General features: G+C 55.9%; 1 protein-coding gene across 2 annotated transcripts; it reads right to left on the minus strand.

The window, feature by feature from the left end:
* Positions 1–194: 194 nt before the first annotated feature.
* On the minus strand, positions 195–20923 carry PDGFA (platelet-derived growth factor alpha polypeptide). Of its 2 annotated transcripts, none has more exons than XM_012729177.1 (6): positions 20455–20923; positions 18920–19016; positions 13755–13859; positions 11122–11309; positions 3242–3368; positions 195–991 (listed from the first exon to the last, which is right to left on the minus strand). In XM_012729177.1, exons 1-6 carry the CDS (start codon positions 20515–20517, stop codon positions 981–983), a joined length of 591 nt encoding a protein of 196 aa, XP_012584631.1. In that variant the 5' UTR covers positions 20518–20923; the 3' UTR covers positions 195–980. The 2 variants fall into 2 exon arrangements, with proteins under 2 accessions (XP_012584631.1, XP_012584632.1); XM_012729178.1 differs by lacking the exon at positions 195–991 and adding an exon at positions 2751–2806.
* Positions 20924–20970: the final 47 nt, after the last annotated feature.

Consider the following 20970-nt stretch of genomic DNA (forward strand, 5'->3'; position numbering starts at 1 on the left):
ACAGCCACACAGGCAGCCACATCCCACAGCGTGGGTGGCGGTGGCACACAGGCAGGGGCGTGGGCACAGGGGCTTGGGGACGGCATTCGACTGTTCGATTGGTTCACGCATAGTTTTCTCAAAATGGCTTAAATTAAAAAGTGAAGTAAAATGGGGCAAGTGCGAAACACATTAAGCCAGAAACATTTAGGAAATGATGCATAGGTGGGTATACCATGTTTATTTTAATACATCTCATTTGTTTGCATCCTGCTAGGAAGAATACCGTCCCACTGTCCTGTTACAGCAGCCTCAGGTCATCCGTGTAAATGTCATCCAAGAGATAATTAAAAACAAAACAAAACAAAAAAACCTAGGCAAAGAGTAAAAAGGAAAGCTTAATAATCACTTTATGGTGTAAAAAAAAATCCACTTAAGGCTCTCAGGAAGGTTTCTGTATAGACTTAAACACTACGGCAGGGAGGTTGGGTCTACAGTTGCCGTGGCAGCTTCCCAGACCTTTCTGGCTCCTGCGTGCCCCTGCAGGGCCCGTCAGCATCCAACGGAGTCGTCCAGAAAGCAGGCTCCGTGTCCTTGGCAAAAGCACCTGTGACCACCCTGGACAGAAATCCAGTCCGCTGAGACGTCTGTCACCCCCATTCCGTGGGGGCGCACCCTCCATCCGGCAGCTGTTCAGACATTTTTGTGAGTCAGTTTTGTTTTTCATGTTTTGTGGCTTTGTTTGTGCTCTCTCTCTCTGTCTCTCTTTTTTTTTTTTTTGACAAGGAAGCTTCTCATGGTTTCACCGAGTGCTACAATACTTGCTTTGATGTCACATTAAACAAATGTATACTGTCTCTTTGTTCTCCAGAGTGTGATGGGGACAGTTTTTCACAGAGGAGAACAAAGCACAGGCTGGCAGTAAGCACCGTACATAGTAGGTTCAGGAATGTAACACGCCATGTACATCCATGTCCCGGGAAAGGGCTGCTGGCTTATCCTCACCTCACATCTGCGGGGAGAGGAGAGAGACACTGAGCAGGGCCACCACCAGGGGGACGGAACTAAAGGGAAACGCGTAACCCAAGCTGGCAAAGGCACGCACACACACTGGCACATGTTAGGATTTTCAAATCAAATGGCCTTGTAACCCTTTCTGTAATATCCTGACCAGAACTGGTACTAGGAGCCCAGGATCTCACAGAAGAATATGGCTTGAGAGCAAACCCCATTCTCCCATTTTACAGATGTGGAAAACTGAGACCCCAAAAATTCTTTTGCTTGCTCACCACCTTCCTCTTTCTTCAGGCCTAACAGTAGGTTTCAAGAACTCTCTGGCAGCTAGCTTGGGCCATGGGGAGCCCTGAAGATGAATGTCTCCAGCCAGATAAAAGGGGCCTCCGTGACCAGGCAGAGCCAGACTAAACTCTGGGGTGCTCTTCCCCTTCCTATATCCCAGTCATTTGTATCCTCACTTGCCTAGGACCTGAAAGCTAGCCAGACAAGGGCACCCACCTCTGACTTTGGGGGTCCTGCCATCACCGGTCCATGGAGGCCAGAGCCCAGGGGTCTATAGAGAATGGAGCTACAGATAGGCTAGCAAAAGCCACAACTGAGAAATTGGACTGGGACTGCTTCTGGGACCCATCCATGTGTCCCTTTTCTTCCCCAAAGGAACCACATGAATGGAATGGACCCTCAGGATCAGACATCTCAAGGCTCCTTACTGGAAATATTCTACAGTCACACACTGCTCAACCAGAGCTGGGCTCTCAGACTCTTAGCTCTGAAGAACAACTCTCAACAATATTTATTTTGGAAGCTCTAAGCTCCTGCATGCCTGGAGGCAAGGCCCAGGCAGGTGCTTCAAGAGTCAGACGGGCCAACCCTACCTAAGAACCAGGAAGGCTTGAAACTGCTTCCTCCATAATGACTGTGGTTACCTAAATTCTTCTGGGAGCAGTGTTTCTTTCTAAATGACTATATTTCCTAGTCTCCTTGCAGCTGAGGGGTGGCCCCTAAGATCAAAACAAAAGTCACGGGGGTGGCATAGATTTCTCAGGGTTCTTTTGCCCTCTTTACTATTTTTCTCAAGCCTGGAACATAGGTGTGATTTCTGGAATTTTGGCAGCTATCCTGGTCACGAGGCCAAGATCTATCTAAGGATAGATAACACCAGTCACGGGCAGAGGGGAGTCCCGGTGATACCTTAAGACCACTGTAGCCTGCCCTAGTCTCCCTGGCTTTAAGTGATACTGATAAATGCCAGCTTTCCTCACTCTTTTCTGCTTCTTGTGTGCTACTAGCAACCAAACACAATTTCCAATGTAAGAGCCAGAAGCCCTAGACAGTTATAAAACATCTCCAGACAGGGATCAATTCAGCCTGGAAACTCTGCAAGCCTCAGTTTTTCCATCTGTCAAATGGGTGGGTAACTCACCCAACATGACCCCAGCTAGTAAGTCATAGCTACCCCACTGCTTTGCAGGAAACCCAGACAACTCCCCAATCAATGAAAAAGACCAAAGCCAGGGCAGGAGTTCCAGACAGAGGTGAGCCATGATGAGGCTTCCTGTGCAGCTGGAAGGCAAGAGTTGGCATGGGAGCAAGGAGACCCAGCTGACCCCAGAAGCTCGCAGATGATCAAGGGCAATCAGGGCCCGTCCTCACGCCCGCCCACCCGGCTGGAGAGTGATTCATGTGCGATCAGTCAGAGCGCCCACCCGCAGACTGGGGCCTGTCCAGCAACAGCTCCTACCTGGTTGGCTGCGTTAGGTGGGCTTTAACCTTTTTCTTTTCCGTTTTTTACCTGACTCCCTACGCCTTCCTGTTAATAGAAGGGCAGGGAGGGTGAGCGGGCCTAAAGGGAGGCTGTCAGGTGAAAACTGGAGGTGTTTATCTTTCTGAAAAAAAACTCAGTTATCGCTGCATGGAGGCCCTCCTGGTGCCCACCTGCCTTTACAGCTGGCCTGACACAGCAGGTCACAGACCCCAAACTGCTTCTGGGCGCAGCTGCCTGGCCAGGGGTCCTTCTACAGTCACGGCTGGCTGTCACTGCCCCCCTCTCCCCCGCCAGTGGGCTGAGCAGGGCCGAGGCTGCTCTCCGGCCAGACTCGGGGCTCAGCACCCCCCACCTGACGCCCGAGGCAGAAGCGCAGGTCCCGGGTGTGTGCCGCCTAGTCCTCGGCCTGCCGCAGGGCCGCAGCAGCAGGCTCAGAGCCTCCAGCCTCATCCAGGACAGAAACAGCGACGCGGTACTCACCGGCCTCCTCCTCTCGGTGATCGGGGTTCGGGCTGGCACTCGTGCACGCGCACTCCAGGTGCTCCTCCAGCCGCACCTGGACCTCTTTTAACTTTGGCTTCTTCCTGATGTATTCTACCTTGGCCACCTGCCGAGACAATGGCCCTACCGTGAAGTCTCAGCCACGCCTCAGTCATTAGTGTCCAGGGAGGAAGGAGCGCAGCCCCACCCCAGCCAGGAGAGGCAGCAGACAGCTGGCCTCTGACCCTTGACCTTCTCCCAGTGCAGAAGGTACAAGTCCTGGGGAAAAAACTGCTGCATAGTATTTACAGTTGCTTGGGGGGAAAAAACCCCAAAAGGTACACACATGCCTCAAAGGTGAAAGATGAAGCTCAAGGTGGGAGCTGAGGGGTGTAGCTGAAGAAAGGCATTAACTTTTTTTTTTAATTTATTTATTTATTCATACAGAACTGGGGTACAGGCCAGAGATGCGGAGGGTGAGAGGATTCACCAGAGACAGAGGGGGAGCAGAACAGGCAGATGATCAAAGTACACTGCTGAGGGGAGCAGCGGGTGGGTCAGGAGAGGTCTGCCGGGCCTTGTGGATCTCCTCTGGGGCAGGCGGGGATCGAACTCCTGCGCAAGTGGCTTAAGCTTCTCAGTGCTGTGCTTTAACCCACTGGGCCACCAGGGAGGGTCCAAAAGGCATTAACCTTTACATATTAGACAGACAGTGGAGGAACAGGCAATGTTTTCAAATGTGTGCTTTGATTATTAAAGGGGAAAAGCCACTGCTGTGGATGGGGTGTGCTGCTGCTGTGTGAGGTTCCTGGCCTGGGCAGCAGCCTGCACCCTCCCATCCTGTCCACCCACTCCGGTGACCACGGAAGAGATGAGCAACCCCGAGGGGCCGCAGGAGGCCAGCGCCGCCCAGATGTGCATGAGATGCTCAAGGACGCGCATCCTCGTGGCAGCCCCGCGGGCCCTAGCCACACTGCTGGCTTTATGGGGACTTCTCCCCGAGTGCACTCACGGCCACCGACAGCCTCAGTGTGAGACCCTCTCGTGGTCTCCAGGATGTGGATCTCCTTGCCCTCAGGGGAAGCCAGCCTTTCAGAAACATGGGTGAGGATGCTAGGCCGCCCAGCAAACACACCAGGGACCCAGGAGAGTTGTTAAGGGCTCAGATAAGCAGGAACCTCCTCTTCAGTCACCCAAAATCACCAACACCAACCTACTGGCCTTGCCAGGTGGAAATTCTCTAGGCAAAGAACCACAATGCAGACCTGGCTCTCTCCAAAATGACCCAGAGCAGTCTCAAGAAGACAGAAAATAAGTCAAGGACTTTGAGAAATCAAATCCCCACGGTCCCCACAGGCGGGGGGCACCAGGACATTGTGTTCTAGGAACACAGCTCCACCCTCCATAATGCATGCACGCACATGCCCGCACAGCACAGCCACATGCACAGACACGAGCACACACGTGTGCACACCGAGGCACAAAACGTGGCCTGTTCTTGGGAAACAGCCCCCCACGCACACACATACACACCGTGCATCCACACACTGGCATCGTCAGACATTGCCCACCAATCCCAACCACACCATCAAGGCCTATCCAGGCTCCACATGCCTCCCTCGCGTCACCCCACTACTGGACAAGGAAATGGGACGTTCTTTCAGCACCTTCTGTGGGATGAGTCCAAATACCAATCCGCCTAAGGGCAAGGAAGGCACAGGGCTCCGCTCCAACGTTCAGTAAAGGAAACTGAGGCACCGGGAGTCAAATGGTATGAGTGGTACCTGGCTCTCGGCATATGGCTGCTCCTCGCAAGGCCCCATTGCACGCACCCCCACCACTGCTGCCCTTGACCATGGCAACCTGCCCTGACCTCACGCCTCCTTGCTTGCCTCCTGGCTCACCTCCCTGCCCTAACAGTCCTGAGCCCAGCGGGCCAGCACCCACGGCCCATGCTCCGGCCCACTCTGTAACTACCATCTTTCTGCTCCTCCACACACAGGTCCTGTGGAGCTGGCCACAAGGTGGCCTCTCCTGTGCCACTAAGCTGGAGCCCAGCCTGCAGCCTTGCCCATGTCCTAGGTTCTAGGAACAGTCCTCAGGACACCTACTTCTCCCCCTCAGTGCTCCTCTGGGAAAGATGAGGCAGAAAGCAGTACCCACCCTGGTTAAACCCCAGAGTATTATCTGGAACTGGAAGGAGGTAGAAGAGACCCAAGACTAGAAGCAGATACCCCTAGCTGGGGACAGAGGGTGAGAGCAGAAGGAGGAGGGGTTATTTCCCAAGCTCATGAGGACTGGAGTCCAGAGCCAGGGAACCCCGGGAATGGGCTGGGCCACACACCTGATAGGTAAGCCAGCCCTTAGGCTCGTCCAGACTGCGCTGGGGCTGCCGGCCGCATTAATGTTTAACCTGAGGTGCAAAGGGTGCAGGCGCCCAGAAGCCATGTGAAGTGGTATGTGGCCCTGGGTGTGAACACAGGCCGCCAGGTATGAGCTCAGAGGAGGGGTCAGAAGCCAGACCAGGTGTAGGCTGGCTGGGAGGTTTCTTATGTTAAGAAGTGGGAGAGAGGGTGGTCTTAGAGGGGTTCTGTTCTTCCGGGCAACTGCAACCTGGGAGGCCCAGTCCTCAGGTTGTCCATTCCACCTCTGTCCCTTCCACCCACCAGGAGCCCAGCACAAGAATCTGAGGACTGTGCAGGCAGTTCTCAGTCTTCCTGGCTGCAAAGTGGAACATCCAGAACCATGACAAGGGATAAAGGTCATGTGTGTAGAAATACCCTAAACTTGGGAGTGCGCAATTCTTGGCCTTTCTTCCAAGCGTTCCCATCTCAGGGAATCAGCCCAGGCTATGAGTCAGGCGAGGCCAGACCCTACCTACCACAGCTCAGGGCCCTGGGAGACACTCTGGCAGTCTCTCAAGGAGGGGCTCCACCCGCTCCTCCAGAATGGGATCTCCAAGTCCTGCATCGGCAGGAACTGGGTCCTCGCTGGCTTCTGCCCACCATGGGTGCTCCCTCCAGTCTCTGAGGACCCATTGGCTCTCCTCCCCTGGGGCCCTAGTAGCTGAGAAAGAGCACACCTACCCCAGGGGCTGCAACAGCTCCCAGCTCTGAGCACCCTAACGCCCTCCACATGCCATTTCCAACTGCCCCAAGCTTTGGCTGGGGGGCAGGGGCAGGCAGGCAGGCAGTGCGAGGGGCAGGGCAGCTGTCCTGCTCTCAGGCCTGGCCCCTGGATGGCACAGCCTCTTTAGTCAACAAACACCTCACCCAGTTCCCACTGCAGGGCAGACGCCAGGACCTGGGCTCCACAGAGACCCCTGATTCCTAGGCAGGGGAACAGGCTGATTCTCTACCCAAGAACTCAGACTGCCATGGGAAGGTGGACCTCCAAAAACACATCCCCCTCAAGAAAAGGCACACAGCACAGCTGCTGAGTCTGCAAGCCTACTTTCCCTTCAGACGGGCCTGTTTTTTATCAAAGAAAAACAAACAGGGATTTATGATTGCACCTGCTTCTGGGTATGCAAGGATTTCAGGCCGTTCTGCCACCTCTGTCTGGCCAGGAAACAGCCACATTTTTCTCCCCAAAACATGCCATGAATGTTAAATTCTCAAAAGCTCCTCCATGCTAGCCAAGTCCAAAGACCAGAGACACTAACATCCTTGGAACCTCCACTCAGGTTGTCTCGCCCTAGGCCTACTATGGGCGCCCACACCCCACCCCCCACTTCATCCCCCTTGCTGTTTGATGTCTCCATGTCTGGGCTATACCTTATTAACCAGACATTCCCATCCATCACTAAGTTAGCCTGCATCACAATCAACCAGATGTACAACCAAGGACAAATCCACGCAAGAATATAACCCAGGAACATCAATACACCCTTTCTAGGTAAGGGATGCCAAGTACAGAAGACCCCATGATGCCCTGGCTGCTGCTGCAGATGTCCCCCGGGGACACCCCCAAGCCATGGCCTGATCACTCCAGAGTTCATGGAAGAGTACAGTCTGTAATGAAGACCACCTGTTACAAACCCCAAATGCCGGTCACTCATGTTCACAGTCACCCTGTGTGGGTACAATTTGGCCCATTTTACAGACGTGGACACTGAGGCAGCAAAGAAGAGGCCTGGACTGGCAAACAGCAGAGGCCCAGTTCCTGAATCTATGCAGACCCTGAATACCTCCCTTAACCGGGGACGACTTCCTAAGCCAAGGCAATGTGTCCAGGAACGTGGGGACACCAAAACCTGAGGGCTCCAGAGACATTATTCCCAGGCTCCCACCCACCCCACATCATCTAGACTGAGATTCCCCAAAATAGACCTCAGCTTGGCTTATCAGGCAGGGTGGTGGAACCTGGCCTCCTACACTGAGGGGTCTCCCCAGGTGGGAAAGGGCATCCCTACCTGTCAGGGGAGGCTCAGATCATGGCTGCCAGAGTACTGCTTTCTGTCAAAGTCCCTCGACTGGGTCCCCACTTACCAATCCCAGGACCCAAAGTGGCCTGAACTCCATTTATGGGATGCAGTGCAAACGCATCCTGGTTCCTAAAGACCTGCGGGCCTTACTGGTTACTTGAAAGCTCGACTTTGGCTCCCACTCACCAACTGCCCTGAAATATACTCCCAAACTTCCACTGACCAGAGTTTCTCCCACTAGCAGTGAGAGCCTGAGTTCTGCTCCTTCACCCTCACCCCCACAGGCAGCCTATAAAGCCAGGGGAGTCTGAGACAACAGTGACGCCATCAGGGCTACAGCTACCACCATCCACACCTGATTCTGGCGCTCTCTCCCCGAAACTTCGTTCAAACCCTGGTGCTTATGTCTGGGGGACAGAGTCAGGGTCCAGGACAGCCAGCATTTGGGGGTTCAAGAAAGGACAAACCCTTGAAAGGAACTAGGGCACAGGCTCAACCCTGGCTGGGCAATATGCCACAGTGAAGCCTGCCACCCAGGATCCTTGCCCACCACCCCCTGGCCTGTGGCCCCCACTTGGTGGCAACACTGGCGGGGAGCCTTGCGGAGAGTGTTGGCCCAGGACGAGGCCTCCTGGTCTAGCCGCCATCCGGAAAGCAGGAGAGCCCAGCCCCAGATTCCACAGGTCAAAGGCCCCATGCCTGAGACCCAGGGCTGGCCACCCTCCAAGAGGCCCCAGAACATCCAGACACCAGGGCCTGGGGGCCACTACCTGGCCTTTAGCCAAGTGTAAGCTGGACAGCTCACCCGCCAGGGCTGGTGACGCTCAGCCTTACTGTCTTCTTTTAATGAAAGAACTTAAAATCAAAAAGTCAGAAGCAGTCCCTCCCTCAGTCAGGACAGGCAGGGGAGCCATGCCTCCCACACGCACAGCAACACTGGTCCCTGCTGACCCCAGCGCCCACTCCCACATGCACTGTCTGGGATTCCAAAGGGCCCATCTCCCAGCTCTGAACTCAACCCCAAAGGGAGCGGGAGCAGAGCAGCGTCCTGGCTAACCATGGGGCGCCCAGGCTGGCCTCCACAATGGGCCTCCTGTTCCCACTGACCTTTTGTACCCTCTCTGCCAGAACCCCCAGTGTCTGGGGCCGGATGTTTTCCTGCCAACCCTCTGATGGGTGGGCAGGGAGGAGATGCTTCCCCTGGAGAGAGGACCATGCAAGGCTGAGCTGAGGAAGCGGCTGCCTGGGCTCAGCACTGTCTCACCTTCCTGAACTTCTCCAGCTGTCTGTGATCCTGTCTGTGATCCTGTCTGGCCAGAGAGCGTGGGTGTACCAACTGCTTTGGGCCCACTGGGTCAAGGGCAGAGATGGGTCTCTCTACCATGCTGCCAGGCCCTGAAGGACCCCTGGCCTTGGGGCTCTGATGGTCTTTGGACCCCTAGACCAGGGGAGGGAGACAGGGTCATTGTCCATCTTAGGATTGCACACTCCATGCTCACACATGCAAGGGAGAGTGGGAACACTGGGGCTCCCTGGAGAACACCATTTCATTCCAGCACCTCAGTACTTCTCATGATCCCCTATCCCAGACACTAATGAACAACAACTCAGCACACAAATGGGAGCCATTCAGTCTGGCATGCCTCCACCCTGATGCCCAAGAGGAAAGCAACTCAGGTATCCAGATCTTGGGGCTCCTGAACCTCTCCACAAACTAAATGAGGACAAAAGCAGCAGAGACTGGTAGGGAGATGCAGCAGGGGCAGGACAAGGCACCCTGGGGTGCACTGCATAGGTTTGTGCCCTCCTGCCTCAGCCTCCTCCATTATCAGGAGTGAGAAGTGGGGATATAGTGCTGGGCCCCAGAGCTGGATGTGAGAGTGCAGTCTGGCCCGTTGGCCCACACAATATTCCCCCAACCAAAGCAGCCTGAGACAGTGCCCAGACCGGCACTCTGGGAGCACCTCAGAGATTCAAGGGGAATGTCCACTTGGGGCGACATGGGCAGTAAGTGTGGAATTTGCTTACTCAACCCCCGAAGCACGGGAGAGGCCCAAGTCCCGGGTCAGGGCAGTTCCAGTGCTGAGTCTAAAGTGCCTTCTCGTGAGAAGTGGCCCGGCTGGCTGCGCTTTGTCCCTCTGGGCTGTGGCCGACATGAATAGCCTGGAGTTCAAGCAGCCCAGGGGATTGAAATGTTGTCTCATCAAGGAATGGGTCTAATTCAGTCTCAAAATGAAATCACCCTGGGAAAAACAGCTCCAGTTCAGTGGAGACGGGCAGGATTCTCCACATGGAAGGTATCAGTTGACCAAATTCACACCCCTCTGGGGTCATGTGGGACCCCAAAGAGAGGAAGCCTTCAGCCCCCCGAAAAGAGAGCACCCAGAACTTTCTAGCCTCAGTCAAACCTCACAGAGGTCAGGAGACTCCTAAACCCTCCTTGCACCAGTCTTCTGAGGAGACCGACAGGGGCTCCATACTTAGAACCAGGAACGCTCCCTTCACTCTGACATCAGTCACAACCTGAGGGAAGCTTCCCACATCAGGCCAAAAATTTGGTCCTGACTCGACCCCCACAGTGACCAGAAAAAGCAGACTCCCTCAAGGACACAGGCAGGGAAAACAAGAAGCCCCCTCAGGGACAATCTGACCATGACCTTCCTCTGCCCCCAGCACCACCCTGGAGTCACCTCAGCCACCTCCCTCCCTCCCAGCAGAGGCTTTGTGGCTGGAGACCAGCTGTGTGGCCCCAAGGTCTCAGGCTGAGGGCACAGACCATCATAACCCTCACCACATTCCACGTGTCTGAGCAGTAAGCTCATTCTGAAACAAGGGGAGGGCTGGAGGAGGGTCCCCAGAGGGTCTTTCCAGAGAACCATCAGCAAACAGCACATCTCTCCCAACGGACTAGGGTGCCCCATGCCAGGGCCCCACACCAGAGCTCTGCGTTGGGAGTTAACGCTGGCATCTGGACCTTGCCCCCCCCTTCCTAGTTCCCCTGTGTCCTTCTAGGGAGAGACTCAGGAAGCAAGGCTGGCCCTGGGGGGACTCACCCACTCCTGCCACACACTGCAGCCCCAGTGCCACAGGAGGGTCTGTGGGCACCCTCCTGAGCCAGCAGGATGCCAGCCTCCAGCTAAGCGCTCCACACCTCGCAAGGCCTGCGATGCAGGCCCAAGCAGCAGACAAACCTTCATCATGAGCTTTCCATCCTCACTGCCCTTCCCAACTGTTGTTCCATGCGGGAGGCTGCGCTGCGTGTGGCCAGCAGACGGGACACCCGAATCATAACCAAAACCTGTCCAGTCCCAACTCTAGCACCTTCCATCCCCTCCATGGGTCTCAGTGTGTTTGTCAGAGAAATGCGCTCATGGCTGCTGCCTGAGACCTCGGCCCGGAGCCCCGCTGCCAGCCAGTGGAGGTCGTGGGCCCCCGAGGATGGGGGGGGGCTCACCTTGACACTGCGGTGGTGGACACGGGAGGGCTGGCACTTGACGCTACTGGTGTTGCAGCAGCCGGTGCAGCGCTTCACCTCCACACACGGGGGCCAGATCAGGAAGTTGGCAGACGTGGGGTCCACCTGGCTCCGAGGTATCTCGTAGATGACCGTCCTGGTCTTGCAGACTGCAGGTATGGCTTCCTCTGCAGAGACAAGGGCCTGTGAGTGCAAAGCCACATCCCACCCCAACCTATGCCACTCCACCCCCCACCCTCAGCCTCTGTAACCCCTCAGAGCTGCCAGGCTGGGGGCACTGGGTTTCCAGTGCAGGCAGGAGTCTTCCCCACACAGCTGCTGCTTCTTTCAGCATGAGGCGTTTCACACAGCGCCAGGGCCCGGCGAAGGTGGGATGCTCCCCCACCAGAGTCAGCTGTGCTGGGCAAAGCAGAAGCAAGAGCTCCCGGGTCAGGCAGAGAAAAGAGGCAGTTGGCAAAAGGACTGAGTGACACTGGGAGCCAAGACACAAGGAGTTCTATGTGACCCATGGGTATAGAGCTCCCCAAGCACACAGCTGAGGTAAAAATGGAAATTGAGGCAAGTGGGGCTGGGGGAGCCCAAGAACCTGCCTCATCTATGCTCTGGAGGCTCCTGAGGCTGGTGAAGGATGAGGAGTAGCAAGGTTAGGAGCCTGAGAATAAAGCAGCCGGTCATGCAACCAACTTTTCCCCCACAGGGTGGAGAAATCAGGACACAGCCAGCTTGCTGCTGCAGCACCAATCAAGAATGAAACCCACACAGGAGCAGGTCAGCCTTCAGGGCTCAGGACCCCTAACCGCCTCGCTGGCCCAGGATGCTCTGGACCACCCATAGGCTAGCCGGGCTGTTTTGCTGTGCCTCCCTCAGGAACTAAGCCAGAAGGCCCAGGAAGGCCTTGCATACAGGCAAAGGATTTGGGAGCATGGACACACTAACTCCCCAACCTGGCCAGGGAGCTGCTCATTGAAGGTCCCCAAGAAGCCACCCCAAGTCCAGGAGCCCCCCCCCAAGGGGGAGACAGATATTTTCTATTCCATGGTGATCCATCCAGCACGGCTGAGCTCCCTGAGGAACACCCTGTGGATGCCAAGGTGCAACATGGCAAGAAATCCTCACTGTATGCCACATCTCCCTCCCATACACTGCCTTGTGTGGCAAGACCAGTTTCCAAGCTGGGCATTATGCCATGGCCACATGGAAACATCCAGGCACACAGACTGGCCAACGGGAAGCCCTACAGGCCAAACACATGTCCAGGGAGCCTGGTCAGCAAGCTAAGGGGCCACCTGCTAGAGCTCTAGCACTGTAGGACTCCAAATAAACCCCAAAGCCCAGAGCCAGAGGGAACCAGAGTCAACCTAACATACTGGAGCAAAGGGCCCCAGCACCCCTAAACCAGGGCTTAGATAACCTGAGCACCAGCAACAAGCAGAGCCAAGAGACTGAAATGTGAGTGAAGAACCAAGCTTTCTTGCCTTGCCCAAAGCCAGGGAGGGCATCAGAGGCCCACCTGTCCTCTTTTTCCAGGGGCCAGAGGACCTCAGCAATCTGCCCTCTGGGAGCACCAGAAAAGCCCCTTATTCCACCTCTAAGCCAAAGAAAGAAGACGGGGCACTAGAGGTATAGCCACCCCAGAACACCCTAAGATAAAGTGGGGACAGGGGGCCACCCACAATGCCTAGTCTGTGCCTACCAAATAGGAGGTTGGTGGAGGTCATGGGTAAAGCCAGGAAAAAGCCTTCAGTCCAACTCTTAGAAACTTCCTCCCCTGAAGCAAGGCAATCTGCAGCATTTACTAGAGTGTCAGGTCTTTGACATTAGCGTGAAGGGCATGAAACATAGGGTCATTAACAGTAAACACCATCTGGGAAGGGTCTGCTTGTCTTGACCATGACATTCACCCACATACTACTCAAAGGCAAAAGCTATAAAATTCATCTACAGCTCAGAGAGGGAGATTCACTTGCCCAAGGTCACACAGCCAGTAAGTAATGTCTGACCCAAAATTCACAGACTGGGACCTCAAGTGGCATGGGCCTAGGCCATTCCAGAGGCAGGAACAAGCAGGTCATACCCTCTCCTCAATGCTGAGTCAAGGCCCTGAAGACCCCACCTTGGGTCCTTCCTCAAAAGGTCTGACAGACAAGGGGGTCTACAAGAGGTGCAGACGCACCCAGGTGGAGCCCTCAGGCGAGGGCATGGGCCACGGGAAGGGAGGTGTCTGCACCCCCTGTTCTGCAGCTCTAGCTGGGAGCACTCAGTGCCCCACATGACGAATTGGAAATTAACCACGACCACGTTTTCAAGCAAGGCCTCCTGGAAAACAGGCCCCAACAAGACAGGGCACTTAAGGAATTTATGACGCTCGCCTCTCCTGGAAGCTCAGCCCAGGCCAAGCCTGCAGCAAGGAGCAGGGGGCTGGGGTAGGGAGGTACCTGACAAGAAAGAGGCCTTAGGAGTCAGGCAGACACAGTTGAAGGCGCTGGGCCCCAAGCAGCCTGCACCTTTTGTTTTATGGGAGGAAAGGGGTAACTACCCTGAAGTCACAGTTGGAGGATAGCAAGCTGGTTCCCCCAGAGCCTGCCAACCTTCTCCCCACCCCCAGGGCTTACCGATGCTTCTTTTCCTCCGAATGGGCACAGGCCGCTTCTCAGGTACATGCTTGGTGGCGCGGCCCCCATGGGCTTTCAGGCCAGTTTCCAAAGCATCCTCAGCCCCTGCAGGTAGAAGAAAATGGCAACCAGCTCACAACTGCCAAAAACACTCCACTAAGTTTGCAAGGTCTACATAGGGACCCCCAAATGTGGCACTCTTGCTGCACCTGGGACCTGTGGAGAGTCTCCTATAGTGCTTTCCCAAAGGATGACTGAGTGAGGGCTGAAAGACCCTGAGGCCGTCATCCCTGTCTATAAGACCCAGAAGCAATAGGCCTACTGTGCATTGTCTGGGTCCTCAGACAGGGTCTCCCTAATCAGGTCCCTTGGACGGGGTCCTTGGGACACTCAGACAGGACCCCATGAGGATGCTCCAACCTGGACAGGGACCTTAGAAAGGACACCCCAGATGGAGCCTCCTGTACAGAGCACTTCCCACAGGGTCCCCCAGAAGCTCCCCTGACAGGCCCACCCCAGACAGAACACCTTTGACAGGGTCTCCTGGGCAAGATATCTCAGACAAGACACTTGTAACAGCTTCTCCCCCTCCCCCCGACAGGACCCCCAGATAACAGGCTAAGTCCAAGGACCAGCTGAAGCTGCAACTGGACTTTTTTGAGCACATGCATCTCTTCCACATCCTTCACATTGACCCAGCCCTGATGGAGCACCCTAACCTTTGAGGGGCAAGGCTTTGGAGGGCAGATGGGGCTGAAAATCTCACCCCATTTGTCCTGAAACCAGTCCACTCTGAGAATGAGAGGGGAGCCCAGGCTGCCATTCAGTGTAAAGCAAGGAGTAGCCATGGCCTGAGATGGGAGTCCTAGTCTGGGTGACTGGGTGAAATCTGGGTGAAATGGGGTGACAACCCGCAGAAAGAAAAGCACATAGCACCCAAGGATCTGAGTGCAGCCAGGAGGGATGGAGAGAGGGTGGTCCTTAGGCCAAAGAGCAAGGTCCAAGAGCTGAGATCAGAAAAGGACACCACTGCCCAGGTTGGCTCCAGTCCCACCCACATGTAACCCTACCCTCTCCCCACTAGTGCCCCAGACAGACAAGGAGCATCGGGTCTCTCCGATGCCTGGCAGAAAAAGGTGGAGTGGACACCATCCGCACCAATCAATTGGGCTTTTTTCTGCCGATTTCTGGAATGTGATAGGTCACACCCAGCCTTCCTTCCTCGGCCCCAGACACCTGCTTCTCTCTCTTCATCCCTGCCTGCCAATAGAAAACCAGCAGCTCCAACAGCCAGGAACTCGAGCAGCTGTGCAAAGACCCCCCAGTTTGAAGCCTCCTCCTCCGAGGAGCATGCCCATGTGGTGGTGTGACCACCAGCGCACACCAGAAGTCCCCTTCTCAGCGCCTGACCCATCTCAGCACACTGACCCCACAAACCAACCAGAGACACCCTACTTTCTCCCCTTCCTCAGACACTCCCTCCAGGCTGTCTACAATATGTGCTTGTTTAAAAAGAGGCGGGGATACTCTGACAGCTTCCCTTCTTGCCCAAGACAGGGCCCCCAAATATCAGGTTAAAGCCAAGGACCAGCAGAAGCTGCAACTGGACCTTTGGGTGCACATGCATCTCCACCCCATCCTTCCCGTTAAACCAACTGCGACGGAGCACCCTAACCTAACCTAACCTAACCACCCTAACGAATATGGGGTGTGAAGTATGGATGGCAGAGGTATTTGTGTAGAATATAGAAGCCTGAGCAGAGCCCAACTTTTTACTTCAAATGACTCAATGTTCCAGTGCCACTAATTTTTGAGACCCAAAATAAGATCAGAACAGAACTACTCATGCAATAAGTATTTCCCATCAACCAACTGTTACAAGAAGCATTTTTTTTTTCACAAAAAAAGTGACATTTATGAGTCATGTCCCAGTGGTGGCCATCTTACCATCACCAACCCAAGAGCAGCCGGTCCACTCTCAGCTCCTAAGAGGACGTCTAACACCAGTTACCATTTTCAGTGTCTTATTGCAGCCAGGCTGCTGATTTCATCCTTACATGTAGACAGCAGGTCCTGTTGCATCTTAACCTCTGAGGAAACAGGCTCACAGTGATGATGGAGGCTGTGTCCAGGCTCAGACTGCCCTCCTGCCCCGACCCCACTCGCTGTCTTCATAAACAGAAGACAACTGTCCTCCCTACCTACCCCCTACTGAAATCTGAACCAGGAAGTGCTTTCCAGGCAAGAGACAGCAGAAAGAGCTCTTCCTCAGACACCCTCTGCAGGGACCCAGAAGGGCGGTCAATGAACCGGCGGGGGAGTGGCAGTCTGACTGATGGTGGCTGAGCAGTAACCCCAGCAGAGACTAACAAAGGCCCTGTGGAATTACGCCCCAAAAGTACTCTCAGGACAGTTAATCAAGAGGTTTCCCTTTTGTCTTTTATGCACAGATGCCCCCAGTGATGCTGGCCTGGAGAAGTCCTCCAGCATCAGGGCTGTTGGAGCATTCATGACCTGAGATGCAAATATTTATGGATCAGCGGCTCGATGACCAGGGCACTGGGCTGACCAGGGCACTGGGCCCGACACCCTGTGGAGAACTGGGCTCCCCCACTGCCACTCCACTCCCAGGTTTGTTCTCATCACATGTGATCAACAGGTCCTAACTCCATGCCACAAGCTGGTCTCAACCCACAAGCCCCATGTGAAGGATCAACTCCCTTTATGCACCACTTCTTAGACGCTCAGGTTTCTTGGGCTCAGGTATGAGAAGGGTCTCACCGACACACAGAAGATGCTAAATTAGACCCACTCAGTTTCCTCATCTGTAAAACTGGAAGGAGCCTGAATTCCACATGCCAATCACAAAGCCCTCCCCAGACTGGAGGGAGAAACCAGCCTGTTTTAACCTTGTAAGTACACATCATTTTACTGACGAACGAAAAGGAAGAAAATGCTATATGTTGGACCTACTGCTTGCCATTTTCCTGAGCAGTACTAGCCCCAGAGCCCTAGAGAGGGATCGAGGGTCACCACCCCCAGGAGTCCCCCAGGAGTAGGTAGGATTGGGCTTTTCCACACCCAGGCCCTCCCTCACTGATCCCAGGGGGACCTCTGACTAATCCTAACAGGGAGTCTAGGACTTGACCCCAGTTGTTTACAACCTTCCCTACCCATCCGCTATTTCCACTCCTCAGTTCAGGTGGGAACAGGAGTTGGTAGAAAGATACCCAATACCCCAATTGGAGCTCTAGATGCAACTGTCCTGTCCTCAGCCAGAGGCAGATCCCCTGATTCTCAGCTTCCATGCTTGTGAAGGGGTGGGGGGCTGGGCCAAGATGAAGAAGCCCACTCTGGGGTTTGTGTCACGAAGGGTCCCCCTAGGGGCAAGGTTAGTGAGCAAGAAAACCTTAGAGTTTCCTGCTCCAATCGCACCCTGAAATTTTCCAGACACTCGCAGTCCCTTCCTAAAAATCATATTCCGATTCCAAAATGTCTGACAGGTAGACAGGGGCAGCGGGGGAGGGAGATCCCCGAACATTTCCCTAAGGTAAAGTGCAATCAGCCTGGAAAACTGGCAGGGGCACCCAGCTTTTTATGTTTGAACCCTGCCAGGGGAGGCTCGAGGGCCCAGAAGCCCCAGGCCAGGAATGCCATCAGCATAAGCCAGCAAAGCTGCAATGCTAAAAGTGTTAATGGTGGGGGGCAGGGGAGGCGGGGCACACGGACTAGAATAAGAATGGTCCCCGCAGAAAGTGAATGGCCCATTTCCCTCTGGCGTCCAAATGACGGGTTTGCTGGGGGGCCTAGCTCTTCACCAGCCTCACTTCTGCAAGCCAGTAAAAGTACCCTAAAGCCTTTCTGGGAGGCAGCCTCCCCACTTTCCCAAATCCACCAGGGACCATCAGGATGCCGGCGAATGTTCTCAGCTAACCAAAGCCAAATCCTTCTCCCTGGGGTTACACATCAAGGAACCAGATTAAAATCCTCCCCAGCCCAACTCTGATCTCAAGTGAAATTCTAACCTCATCGCGATAAGGATCAGCCAGAGGATTTCCTGGGTCAAGAAACTACAGAAACCATGGGCCTTGCTAGAAAATGGTTTTGGCATGAAGTGAAAATAGTTCAGGCCTCCCCACCACCGTAATTAGGTACAAATTTCCAAGTGACTAGACCATGTGATTTTACTTAATTCTTCCAGAACTTTTCAGAAAAGTTTGCAGTGAGAGAAAAAATTTCATTTCACTTAAAATTCTTCCCACCAACTTCTGCCACCTTTACTTTGTTTGACAAATTCATTTTGAGGCCAATTTTTTACCAGTCAATGAAAAGGTTTTCCCCGATGCATATTTCACTAGTTAACTCATGCTGGAGGAGTTCCCATGCCAAATACTAATTTCCAAAAGGATGCCACAGGATGTACATCAGAACCCTTATTTTCCAGGAAGGGGCTCCTGTTACACACCAATGTGCAGTCACCCAACAAGACATGGCTGCACCCCACCCTCCAACCCAGGTCGCTTCCACCCCTGCAGATCCCACCAGGTGTGAACCACTCCAGTTTCAAAACTTCACTTTATACACAAACTGTTTTTCTAACAGCTCCAGGGCCTGACAATGAGCCCTAACTTAATCCCCAAATAGCTGATGTGCCCAAGGGGACCTTTTCATTGGTTCTGAAAAGAGAAAGACATGGGCCCTCTGCAGTCGCAAAGGCCCGGCTGGCAGAAGCGGGCACGAGCTCGCCAGGATGACAAAGGGGCCCTGACCCGCGGGCGTGGCTCCTCCCTCGCACCGCCTGCCGGACACAGGCCAGGGCTCGGTGCCCGGGGCCTGGGCCTGCTCTGCCGCACACCTGGCTGGGGCACCGGCGCCCTCTATGTGGCTGAACTTTCTGTGACACACGCGGCGTTTTCCTTAAATGCAAAAACAATCCCCGGGCAAGGGAGCAGTCCTCAGCCGCAGGCGCGAGAGAAAGTGGTGATTGGAAGAGAAACTCCTGACTCATCCGCCTGGGCTTTTATGGCCCGGGATTGGATTCTGACCTTTCGGTGCGCTCCTGCGCGGCGCCCGGCCGGGCCCGAACACGGGAGGCGGCTCAAGGCGCACACACTCCCCGCCCGCCCGTGCCCGCCCCGCGCTCCGAGGGAAGGGGCGCGATTTACCTACGGAGTCTATCTCCAGGAGTCGCTGGAGGTCCCGGATGCTGTGGATCTGACTGTGTGCCAGCCTCTCAATTACCTCGCGGGGGATCTCGGCTTCCTGCAAGCAGAGCCACACGGTCAGCGCCCGCGGCCCGGCCCCGTCGGCTCGCGCCCCCAGCCGCCCAGGGCGCCTCATTCCGAGCCCGAGGCTGCCCCCGAGCCCAGCCCCGCCCCAGGAGGGCACCTGGCACGCAAGCCACCAGAACCCTAGCCCGGACCTGAAGCCAAAGGCCGGGGTGGGAATGGGTGAGACCCCCCCCCAAATTCTCTTTCCCGATCCGTGCCTGCCCTTTGCTTCGAAAAACAAACAAAAAAACCTGACACCACCCCCCCCCCTTTAAATTTTCAAACAAAAGCCCGACACTCCGGCCCCTCGGTCCTGGTGTCAGTTACAGGAGGTCTGGGAACAGGCAGGGGCCAGGAGTCATGATTTAATAGTGAAATCAACATCTAGAAAGATCAAGTTGAAATGCGTCATGGATCGGCGACGAAAGTCACGCAGTTCTAACACTTTAATCCAGTCAGGGGCTTAAATTTCACATCCCGGAATCCCGGGCCTAACCTGCGGGGGAGAGGGTCTCCGTCTCGCAAACACGCGCGCGCGCGCACACACCCACACTTGCCCCACCCGGGCTCCGGCCCAGCCGCAGCCCTAGCGCCGACTAAGACGCCCCAAATCCAGCGGGGCGAATGAGAGAGGCTGGCAGGCATGTGACGGTTAAAAACCCACCTCTTGTAGCCCCGGGGTCCCAGTCCAGACCACCCACTACCACCATACTCCTCCCAGATTTCTAAAAGGAGTCGGGGGTCGCGGGGGGAGGGGTCCCCAATCACTAAGTTCCCACGACGGGGGTTGTATAAAGTCATTCATCACGGCAGAGCTCCCTCGATTCGGAATTTGAGATGGGGTAGGGGATGCGGGTGTAGGCGGGCACGGACGCCTGGCCCGGTAGGGGCTCGCTCCCTCAGCCACCTGTAAGCAGGCCGGGGCGGGTGGGACTGCGCGGGTTCAGCCTCTCGGCCTGGCTTGGGGACCGGGAGCAGGGGTGCTGTGGCTCTATCTGCTCCCCCTGCCTGCGGTGGGCTTCTGGCCACTGCCGCCCCTAGCTGTTTATCGCAGCTTTCCTCCCCTCCCCGGACTCCACCGGTTCACACACCCCCTTCCGTGCTCCCCACGCCCCGATACTGCATTGCCCGCAGCGTCCGGGTTTTCCCTCTCCGCAGGACCCCGCGCCCCCCGAAGTTTCTCCCCACTCATCCACCCCGCAGCTCCCCGTCCCTCCACGGCAGCGACGCAACACGCTGGAAACTCACCAGACGTTTAGGCATGGCAGAAAATAGAACCCAGTTGGGAAAATTAAAAAAACGACCTCCCTAGCAGAAATCAAAATGCGCTCTGCAGAGTCCCAGACCTCGGGGCGCCCTGGCCCGCGGGCAGCCGCAGGGGGCGTGCGCCGGGGTGGCGGAGAGGGAACGGGCGCGGGGGTGGCACCCACCTCGGCCAGGGCATGGGCGAGGTATCCGCAGCAGAGGAGCAGCAGGCAAGCCCAGGTCTTCATCGCGTCCCGAGGCGCTGGCAGCTCGGCGGGGAGGCGAGGCCGCGGGGCGGGCGCTCCAGCCGGGCTCCTGTGGCGGCGAGATTCAGTACCATCCCTCAGGGAGCGCGGCCCAGAGGAGGGTGGCGCGGAGAGCAGGGAGCCAGCGGAGCGCGCCCGGCGCGAGCAGCGAGTGCGGAGAGGCAGGCAGCGCCGAGAAGGAGGAGGAGCAGGAGAGCGCGCCCGCCGCACCCGCTGCGCGGGGAGCCTCCTGGGCCGCCGAGAAGGGGGTGGGGACGGAAGGGGCGGAGGGCGGGGGCTGGGCCTCTTCCTTGGTGCCTGCCCGGTGCTGGCCGCCGCCGCGCTCGCTCCCCTGCGCTGGCTTTAGGAGCGACCCGGCCGGTAATTCTGCATATTTGCGGGCATCAGCCCCGAGAGGGACCCCGGAGTGAGGCTGGAGCCGCCGCCGCCGCCGCC

Source organism: Condylura cristata, unplaced genomic scaffold (assembly GCF_000260355.1).
Source record: "Condylura cristata isolate star-nosed mole 26May11 unplaced genomic scaffold, ConCri1.0 scaffold00024, whole genome shotgun sequence".
Lineage (NCBI taxonomy): Eukaryota > Metazoa > Chordata > Mammalia > Eulipotyphla > Talpidae > Condylura > Condylura cristata.

What these genes read in the sequence shown, in the direction of transcription:
- PDGFA (XM_012729178.1), bottom strand. Translation starts at nt 20,517, where the DNA reads ATGAAGACCTGGGCTTGCCTGCTGCTCCTCTGCTGCGGATACCTCGCC. An exon ending in TCGCCCATGCCCTGGCCGAG is followed by an intron (nt 19,017 to 20,454) that starts GTGGGTGCCACC and finishes CTCTGCTTGCAG; the next exon opens with GAAGCCGAGATCCCCCGCGA. An exon ending in CCTGGAGATAGACTCCGTAG is followed by an intron (nt 13,860 to 18,919) that starts GTAAATCGCGCC and finishes TTCTACCTGCAG; the next exon opens with GGGCTGAGGATGCTTTGGAA.